The sequence below is a fragment of the Arachis hypogaea genome, chromosome 6 (assembly GCF_003086295.3).
Source record: "Arachis hypogaea cultivar Tifrunner chromosome 6, arahy.Tifrunner.gnm2.J5K5, whole genome shotgun sequence".
NCBI classification, from domain to species: domain Eukaryota; kingdom Viridiplantae; phylum Streptophyta; class Magnoliopsida; order Fabales; family Fabaceae; genus Arachis; species Arachis hypogaea.
The window spans coordinates 114,364,598-114,374,621 of NC_092041.1; the positions used below are offsets into that span (position 1 = coordinate 114,364,598).

Below are 10,024 nucleotides of genomic sequence, written 5' to 3' on the forward strand. Positions count from 1 at the left end.
ATTATTTTATGCTAAATAGATTTTTTGAATTTATTTTTACTAATGACCAAGAAAAAATTAATGAAAAATTTAAAAAAAATTGAATTTTTATTTTTTTTGTATTTTAAATAATTATTTAAATTTTTTTTATAAAATTTTAAAATAAATATATAAATAATTTATTAAATATACAAATTGTATATTATTTATAAAAATAATATTTTTAATTATTTTTATCATATTTTATAATATTTTAAATATATTTTTATTGTTATCAAATTCGAGGAGTATTTTTGTTGGTGTATTTAAAAATGAATACGTTGTAGTGGTTTACCTTACCCAAATGAATTTAAACATGGTAGGGCCCACCATGGATAAAGGAAATTGAAAAAATCAGCAAAAGGTTCATGCACCTTTCCCATTTTCCATTCATTGCTTCCATTTCAAAACAACAATAAAATAAATGTAATAAATTAATGAAAAATTTTCTGATGTTTCAGTAATGGTTAATTATTGATTTTAATTATAAAAAATATATAATATATATAATTAAAATTAACGATTAAAATTTATTAAAACATTTGAATTTTTTTTAAATTAATAATTAATACAAAACATAGTATAACAAATAAATAATATAAAAAAGTATATGAAACTAAGAGGTAATCAGCCAATAAATAAATAAATTAACTAATTTATAATTATATTTAATTAATTTTATTTATTTTTAATTTATAATATTCGATATTAATTGATTCTCACTTCAAATTAAAATTCTGAATAATATATTAAAAAAATAAAGCAGTATCATAGAACTTTCAACAATTCCAATTCTTAGTATATAAAAAAATTTATTCTGATACTTATTAAAAGAAATATTATCCCTAACATAAATACCATCATAAAAATTTTGGATTCATCCAAAAGCATTTGGCCGATTTTTGGCTGGATAATAACAATTCCTATTTCCTACAGAAGTGATACAAAGAGATTGGGGACTTTGCTAAGGAAATTTCTGATTCCTTGCTAGTTTTATGGTGTCCTCGTCAGAATAAATATTATCTCAGGTGCTTCTCAGCAATAACCCCAAAGAGAGTTTAATTTGTCTTCTGCAACCTTCTTCATCTTTTTCAAGCACAAGATCTTCTTCTTCAGGTATGAATTGGGTTAAGGATACTTCAGTTGTAGAAATCTGATTGTTTGACATCTCCATTGTAGAAATCTAGGTATTCATCTATAAAAATGGGGACATTATAGTTACTTATACCCCTTTTGACTAAAACTACAATTTTCGCCTCAGTTGCTGATTCTTATGGTAATTCTTTTCTGAGACTGAAGTTGATTTCTTGAATAGGTGAATGATTTAATGTGTTATGTGTGTAATATTGAAACACTTTTTGTTTTGAAAGTTTTTGTACTTGATTAAATGTTTCTCTTTGATACTTTTTTTTTTTCTTTTAAACGGTTAGTGCTGTAATTGGCTTTCTGCTAGAACCTGTGGTTTAAAATTGTTTGTGTTTGATTTTTTTTTATTTGTTATTTATTTATTTTTTTGCTGAACTCTGTTTGTTCTGTGAGTTATTGGCATGAGGGTTTGTGCTAGGTTTGAAAAAATTGTTATGACATGAACTTTGTTGTGATAGTTCAATATAAACCTCATGTGGAGCACAATGCAAGAATGTTGTAAGTGGCTAATTAATTTCCACCACTGAGTTGAGTTAGCTCTAATGATTCTTGAAATGCTGGTCTGTTCATACATTTCAGCTTTTTTCAAACCCATAGCTTATTATTAACAATTGGAGGGAAATTTGCTAAACTATAACTTGAAGGAACATTGTTGGCTAATGAGGTAAAGGTTTTCTACATCAATGGAATGAAATTGGTGTTGGTGTTTACTATTTTGAAAAAGTTATTAATCCACGGATGAAACCACAGTATGTTACACTTTTGTGGGAATAGGGTGGCAATTTTATTCTGCTTTTTGCTGGGGTTGGTTGATGATATATGTGCATAACTATTGTTTGGTTAAAATTGAATTGATTAAATTTCAAAACAAGAAACTATCCGAAACTCACTTTTCATGATTACCTTTACTATATGATTAATGCCAAGAGGGGTACTCGGCAACTTGGCAATGATCAACATAAATCCTTAGAAGAAAATCGTAATCTTGTTAAACCATTCTTTTTATATAAAAAAAAAAAAAGCATACTAAATATGTAGATTGAAATGAAAAACAAAAGAAGGCTAGAAAGAAAAACATAAATCCGAGAATGTGGGAGGAGACCGAGTCCTATTTATACTAACTAACTAACTAGTCCTTGGATCCTATGTCGTCAGCCAAGCTCCATTCCGCGAATCTTGGCTAGCCGGCCAATATAACTGCTGTGCAGGTTTTGCATCGTGCGATCTTTATCCACACGTGCTTCGGCATGGACCTTACATTGAATCTGAGCTCATTTCCTTTCTTGGGCCAGCTGGATCACTCTTTGACTTGACACTTCCTCTCTTTCCTCTTTTATTGCACTCACTCAACCATATTCAGCTGTTTTTACTTCCCCCTTCTAGATTTGAGTACAAACAAATATGGTAATTACATTATGCATTGGTATTTAATTTTGGCATTTTGACAGAGATACTTCCATACTTAGAAATTTAAGTATTTCCTACTATGAAGTTTGATGCCTCAACATTTATAATGTATAAGGAAGTTTTGATTAGTGTTTGTGCTCTTGAGCTTATCTGGTATCATATGTCGTCTTATCTATGCAGCATACATTTTTCGCTGGATATTTGTGCTGAGTTGCGAGTTGAGTTGGGATGTCTCGGTTAGTTGTTTTGAAACAGTGATGCATCTACTCAGAAATTTGTGCAAAGCTATATGCAATGCTGTAGACTTTTCACATGGAGTTAAATGCAAGTTATGACATTGAGCATTCTCGCTCCTCGGGAAGCTTAGAGCATGACATGTGGCCTTTAGATCCAATTGATCCAAAGAAGGCGAAATTTCCGTGTTGTTTAGTTTGGAATCCCCTCCCAGTTGTCTCATGGTTGGCGCCCTTCATTGGTCATGTTGGCATTTGCAGGGAGGATGGAGTTGTTTTAGATTTTTTTGGATCCAATTTTGTGAATGTTGATAATTTCGCTTTTGGTGGAGTCGCTAGATACTTGCAACTTGATCGAAGACAGGTACTGTATATCAACTTTGCTATCTCTGTTTGTTGTTGTCATCTGTCTCTCAGATTGTTTACTTGAAGGCATAGAAATTTTACTGCCAATTTTTATTTATGGTACTATTGAGGCTAAACATATATGAATTAGGAAAACACCAACATGATATGGCTGGTGACATCATAATTATGTCTTTGCTGAAAATAGGTTGCATATTGATCCAGATGCTCAAAATAAATTTGGCCTAAATTTTCCTCTTTGATTTATTAAGATTCATTTGCATTATAAATTAGAACACCTTTTAATTTCACCCCGGCAGCATGCGTGCTTGCACGCGTGCACATGCAAAGACACACATTTTGAAATTACTATTTCTAAATAGGTAGATAGGTATCAAAAGATGCTAGTCCAAACCAGCATAACAAGTTTGAAATTGGTTTACATACACAACTACACATACACGAGTAGTCCAGTACATAAGAATTAGGTTATGGGTGCTTTTGTAAAGCTTTTATAATGCTTATAATTTTGGTGTTTTATTCCAGCTACATAATGATGTAGAAGATTAGCTAAATTTGAATAAAGATTAACAAATTCATAATTTTACTTTTATTTTTATATTTTTTTAATGCATTCCCCTATGCTTTTTGGAAAGCAATTCATTTTCAAAGTTCTCCCCTTCCCTTTGCCTATAAACCTTTTGGGTTCAATTTAGTTTTAACAGTTTGAAAGTGTTAACTCCAATTTGACATTCTGTGGAATCTGGTAATGACATGTTAACAGTGTTGCTTCCCTCAAAACATATCTGCGCATTCATGCAAGCATGGCTACCTGCACTCCGAGTATGGGACAGCAATCACATGGGACGATGCCTTGCATTCGAGCATGCGCTATTTCGAGAACAAAACTTACAACCTCTTCACATGCAACTGCCATTTGTTCGTCGCCAACTGTCTTAACCGGCTATGTTACGGTGGATCAATGAGCTGGAACATGATAAATGTTGGAGCCTTGATACTATTCAAGGGTCATTGGGTTGATTTCATGTCAATTTTAAGGGCTTTCTTGCCTTTTGTTGTGGTTGTTTGCATTGGTGTTTTGATGGTTGGATGGCCCTTCTTAATTGGCCTATCATCATTTTCATTACTCTTAATTGGGTGGTATTTAATGGGAACTTACTTGTTTAGAAACCTTTTAGAGCGTTAGATGATGCACACCCTTGAATTGAAGGATGGTCTTTATTTTTGTTCCATATTCACCAAATGATAAGTTTCAGAACAAGAAATAAGTGTCATTTTGTGGAAATTGAATGAAAATGGCTTTCAATGTTCCTTTGTTTTCGTATAGTTAAATTGTTTTTCTAAATTTGTAATTAGCTCCTTGTATCTTTAAAACTTTCAATTGATTCTTAGATTAGTTTTAAATTTGTTATTAAATTTGTTATTAAATCCTTTTTAACAGTAAATATTACAAAAATGTTTTTATCCATCTTACATTAATAGCGAATATGTCTTGGCATATAGTTAAATATTTTTTGAATAATAAAAATGTGATTACAAATTTAAAATTGATGTAGAGATTAAATTAAAAGTTTTTAAAATATAAAAATTTAAGGTGAATTCTATCAAACATTCTCAATTTTAAAGAGTAAATTATCCTTTGTTATAGTCAAGTTATAATTCAAATGACATAATTTTCTCATCCAGACCTAAGTTACATTCTCGGGTTTGAGTCTCACTTTTAACTTGGGAAAAAAAAACTACCCTTTGTTAGTTTGTTATATGTCACAGTATTATTAGTTGAAATAAATTTATTTATCATGGTTAAATTTATTCATTATTCATAATAACTTAACTAATGAACTATAATATAATTTTTTAACAATTTATAAAAAATATTAAAGAAGTTTTATTTTGTAAATTTTTTAAATTACATATTTATTAATTATTTTCAACCAAAAAATCTCAAAAACTAAAATAAATAAATAAACAAATTCAAAAGACATAAAAAATTTTCATAACACTATCGCTTAATAATTCTATCTTACTTCCTTCGTATTTTCAAAAATATTTTCATTTTTCTTACAAAGACAATTAAAAAAAAAAGGTTAAAGTCAGAGTTGTTGATACCAAAAGAAAAAATGAAAAAGGAAAAAAAGAACTATACAATCTACCCTTAATTTAAAATTCAAATTCAATTGGATAAAATTAAGGAAGTTTATTTTATAAAATATATTATTAAATAAAAATTAAATTTAATCATGATAAACTAATTTATTTCAATCAATAATATTATAACATATAATAAGAGGTAACTTATCTTTTAAAATGGAGAGAATTTAGTAAAATTCATCAAAATTTAATTATAAATTTAGTAAAATTAAAAACACTATAAAATAATTTAACTTTTTCATATGGAGAGAACATGTTTTTATTTGAGTGGGTAGAAAATTTCTCTCTTTAAAAGTTATGTCAATCATATAGAAGGTAAAGTAATAATTAGTGTGCTTAAATTTCAATAATCAACGGCACTTGGCTCAATATATAATTTAGGAATGCCACCTAAAATATTTCCAGCTGTTATACAGTATTCTTTTTTCCCATAAAAGTTATACAATATTCTCAAAGTATATGGAAAATTCTAAAGGATATTAATGCAACAAGAAAATGGAACCCCTTGAACATTGGGAGAGTAACATATTATTTGAAACATCTACCATGACCAAGATCCTCTTCGGCTTCAACCATAGCCAGTTCTAAACCCGAAATAAAAATGGGAGTAATTAAATAATTTAGTTCCAAAAATTTTTAATGTCCAATAACACTTTAGTTTTTTATGTTTTAAAACAATCTGCCGATTGATATTTCGAAGAAGGAACTATTTCACTTGTTCCATTGGACAGGACGAATCAACGACATCTATCTGGCTCGGAAGCTGAAGAATGGAATTGTGTATATGTTTGCGTTTATACGATACACAACAAGAGGGGGAGCGATGAAGGCCATAGCCGAGATGCATCATACAAGAATAAGGGGAAAGGTAATCTATGTAGGTGAAGCCAAATACAGAAGGGCTATGAAAGGGGAGAACAATGGGGCATGCGAGGGGGACTCCGTAAGATCTGCGGCAGAGGTCAGACAACTTGAGAAGGGTGAAAGCTCTACGAGAGTGGCAGAAACTAAAAAAATAGCTCCAGTCGAGAACAACCAAGGAAATGGTTGGATGAAAAAGATTGAAGTGCCAGTAGCGAAAGAGAATTTCGATTGGCTGTTGAGAAGTTTGGTAGGCGGTACCACAAGAGCCATGGACTTTAAAGCTTTACGAAGAGCCATTGATCACAACTTCCCACAGATTGTTGAAGTCAGGGAGCTTGGAGCTTACAAAGCACTTCTAGTGTTTGATTCTGTGAAGAATGCGGAGGCAGCGTTTACATTTAACATGAACAGACTATTACAATTCTTTTACAGGGTATGGAGATGGGAGGAGACAGAACGTAGTGAGACCAGAAGAGTGTGGCTAGAATGTCATGGAGTCCCTCTACATGTTTGGTCAGAAAAGACTTTCAATACAATAGGCGGCCTTTGGGGAGAAGTAGTCAAGTGTGACGACGTGACAAAGTCTGCTTCATCCTTCAGTGTTGGGAGAGTGTTAATTGATACCTGTGTTTTTGACGAAATAAAGGAAAGGATTCATATTACGGTTGGGACTAGTGGATTTGATGTTTTTGTGAAGGAAATAGGACGCGAAATATACGGAGATGATTGCTTTCTGGGAACCACAGGCGTGAAGTCAATATGTGAAAACGTAAGTTCACAAACCGGAGAAAAGTTGTTGATGGCGGCAATGTGGGATCCGGCAGCTGACCTAATCGGAACAGGTGCTAACGACGGTGGTGAAAATAAGGGTACTTTGGTCACAGCAGACATTTTTTTGAATGATTGCAATAAAGACAATTTAATTGTTTTGAAGAGGCAACGGATGTCGAATCAATACGAATTAAAGGGGATTAATAACGATGCTGATCTTGGAGGATTTGATGAGTGTGGATCGGAGAGAACGGTCACTCAGATTTGCATTGAAAAAAGAAGTGGGACCAAACAGGATGAGAAAAGAATGCACGGAGAGGTTGAGATTAATGGGTGCTTACAAAGGAGAGAGGCCCACAAGGCTATTCAAAATGCTGGGCATCTATTGGGCCATTCAACAACTGGGCCTCAAGAAGTTTATTGGAGTGAAGGGTTGCTGTGTGGAATCCAACAACTCCAAATATGCGGTCTCCAAGGAAAGTTGAATGGAGCATCTCTCCAAAAAAGGGCCGGACGTGAGGAAAGGCTGGGTAATGAGCCTCCTGTTGAAACTGGGCCTGGAAAGCATAACGGGGTAAGGAAGGAATCAGAAACTGGAAATAAAGATGGGCTGGGCCAGGCACTTCCTCGTGGATCTGGGTCGAAGGAGCCGGGTAGAGAGAACCAACAGTATCAACGCGATTCTGATCCAGGTCTGTCGGTTCCCTGCGCTGCCGGGTCGAGGAACGTTGAAGCTATCCATGTCGGAGACGCAGTTCATGAAACTGGCTGCACGACTCTTCCCCGGGGAGATGAGGTGGATAACCGGGGTGTCTTCCCTGCCTGTGCATCGATGAGGGAGGCGTCTGAACGGCCGGGCATCACTGACGACTGGACTGGCGAGAGAACAGAGGAACGAGGCCGTGTGGAGGCTCTGTGCGCCGATGAAGGGTCCGAAGGAAGGGTGGTCCGAAGAAGGCCGGTTGCTGTTGATGCCGAACCGGAAGAGGACAGTCTCACTAAGGAAGGAACCAGCCGGTCTGAACAAGGATACCAACTTTTACTATGTCAGATAAAGGTGTGTGAATTGGAAGAAAGGGAAGATGAAGGTGTGGGTCAAGGGAATGTGAAGGACTGTAATAATGAGGATGCGGGTTCCGAGACAGAACTTGAACACGCACCACCAGATGATGAGCAGAGGGATACACAGGCAAAACAGTTAGTAGAAAATAAGGAAACGTTGAAGCTAGCAGTGGAGTCAGGTGCAGTTTTCTATGACGATGAGGAAGATCTTATGGCGATTCTACAAAGTCAGAATGAAGTAATTGCAGCAAAAAGAAAAATGGCAAAACAGAGGGAGAAAGCTAGAAGAAGCAGGCCCAAACAACATAACAAGGTGTGTAAAAACTATTTTAAATGATTTATAGTTGCTGGAATGTTAGAGGACTAGGAGGGTATGGAAAATGGTGCATGGTGAAAGAATTGAAGAAAAAATATAGATTGAATATGCTAGGCTTGATTGAAACCAAGAAGGAGTCTGTGTCTAGGTTTGATGTAGCACGTCTGTGGGGTTGTGATACGGTGGACTGGGAGTGTGTGGAGTCTGTTGGTGCGTCGGGTGGTTTGCTGTTAATGTGGGATAATTTTCTATTTACAAGACTAAATTGCTATAAAGGGGACGGTTGGCTAAGCGTGGAGGGTATTCTGACAAAAAACAATTTCAAATGTGTTTTCTGCTTGGTATATGGTGCACATGTTAGGAGTGAAAAACTGGTAATGTGGGAGGAGTTAAGCTACATGGTGGGTCTTTGTCAGGTTCCGTTTTGCTTCATGGGAGACTTCAATGAAATACTACAGTTGGAAGAAAGGAAAGGTGCTACTAGTCTACCGGCATCTGTGGAGGATTTCAAGGACTGGGTACAAGATTTGCAGTTAGTTGATTTACCTTTAACTGACCGGAAGTTCACATGGTTTCGAGGTCAATCGTGTAGCCGCATTGACAGGATCCTGGTCAGTTTGGAGTGGCTTGAGGAGTTTCCAGACACTCGTCTGAAAGGAGGACCACGAGGCCTATCAGACCATTGTCCATTGATATTAGAAGACTCTAGAATCGGTGCGGGCCCAAGACCTTTTCGCAGTTTGGATTCCTGGTTTACACATGAGGGATTTCTGAAGCTGGTAAAGGATGAGTGGAGGAAACTGTGAGAAGACATGTTTACAAACAAGCTGAAGGCGTTGACAGTACCGCTCAGGAGGTGGCATATGGATAATTTTGGTGATATGGATAACAGGATAAAGAAGTTTGAGGAGGAGATTAAGAAGATTGATGACAAGGTCAGTGCTGGTAGTTATGATGGAACAATGGAGGCTAGACGTAAGGCGCTGGTGACTTGTTGTGCGAAGTGGTATGTCAGAAAAGAGCTGCATTGGAAGCAGATGTCCATATCCAAGCATGCTAGAGATATGGACAGGAACACTAGATACTTCCATAACTTAGCTTCAGCAAGAAGGAGGAACAACAGAATAGATTCTTTACTGATTAATGGGAGGCTGGTACGGAGTCAGGATAGAATAAAGTCTGAGATTGTGGGTTTTTATAAAGAACTGTATAGGCAGGAGCATGCCCCTTTGATTGGGATCCGTGATGGGCTGGTCGAGCAGATTACTGACGAAGAGGCAGCAATGTTAGAGGCGATGCCATCGACAGATGAAGTACGAGAGGCGGTTTGGGATTGTGAGTCCAGTAAAGCTCCAGGTAGTGATAGCTACAATATGAACTTCATTAAGAAATGCTGGGATGAGCTTGGTCAGGAGTTTACTGCAGCTGTGTTGAACTTTTTTCAGAATGCAAAGTTACCAGCAGATGCTAATGTTACTTGGGTGGCGTTAGCACCAAAATTTGTGGGAGCCAAAGAAATCAAAGACTTAAGACCGATTAGTATGGTGGGTTGTGTCTATAAGGTGATATCAAAAGTGCTGGTAAGAAGAATGCGATCAGTGATGCCGCATCTAGTGGGAGAGACTCAATCTGCATTTGTAAAGGGTCGCAAAATACATGATGGTGCCCTCATTGCTTGTGAGACAGTTCA

The 10,024-nt window shown here is 35.5% G+C and overlaps 2 protein-coding genes across 3 annotated transcripts; both read left to right on the plus strand.

The window, feature by feature from the left end:
- The first annotated feature begins 818 nt into the window (after positions 1–818).
- On the plus strand, positions 819–4,481 carry LOC112755929 (protein REVERSION-TO-ETHYLENE SENSITIVITY1). 2 transcript variants are annotated; one of them, XM_072197766.1, is made up of 4 exons: positions 898–1,134; positions 2,320–2,568; positions 2,752–3,168; positions 3,934–4,481. In XM_072197766.1, the coding sequence occupies exons 3-4, from the start codon at positions 2,884–2,886 to the stop codon at positions 4,354–4,356; spliced, it is 708 nt and encodes a 235-aa protein (XP_072053867.1). In that variant the 5' UTR covers positions 898–1,134; positions 2,320–2,568; positions 2,752–2,883; the 3' UTR covers positions 4,357–4,481. The 2 variants fall into 2 exon arrangements, with proteins under 2 accessions (XP_025660051.1, XP_072053867.1); XM_025804266.3 differs by lacking the exon at positions 2,320–2,568 and having other exon boundaries at positions 819–1,134.
- Positions 4,482–8,351: 3,870 nt separating this feature from the next.
- On the plus strand, positions 8,352–9,140 carry LOC140173780 (uncharacterized). Its single transcript, XM_072198367.1, has one exon. It carries the CDS (start codon positions 8,352–8,354, stop codon positions 9,138–9,140), a length of 789 nt encoding a protein of 262 aa, XP_072054468.1.
- The last annotated feature ends 884 nt before the right edge of the window (positions 9,141–10,024 follow it).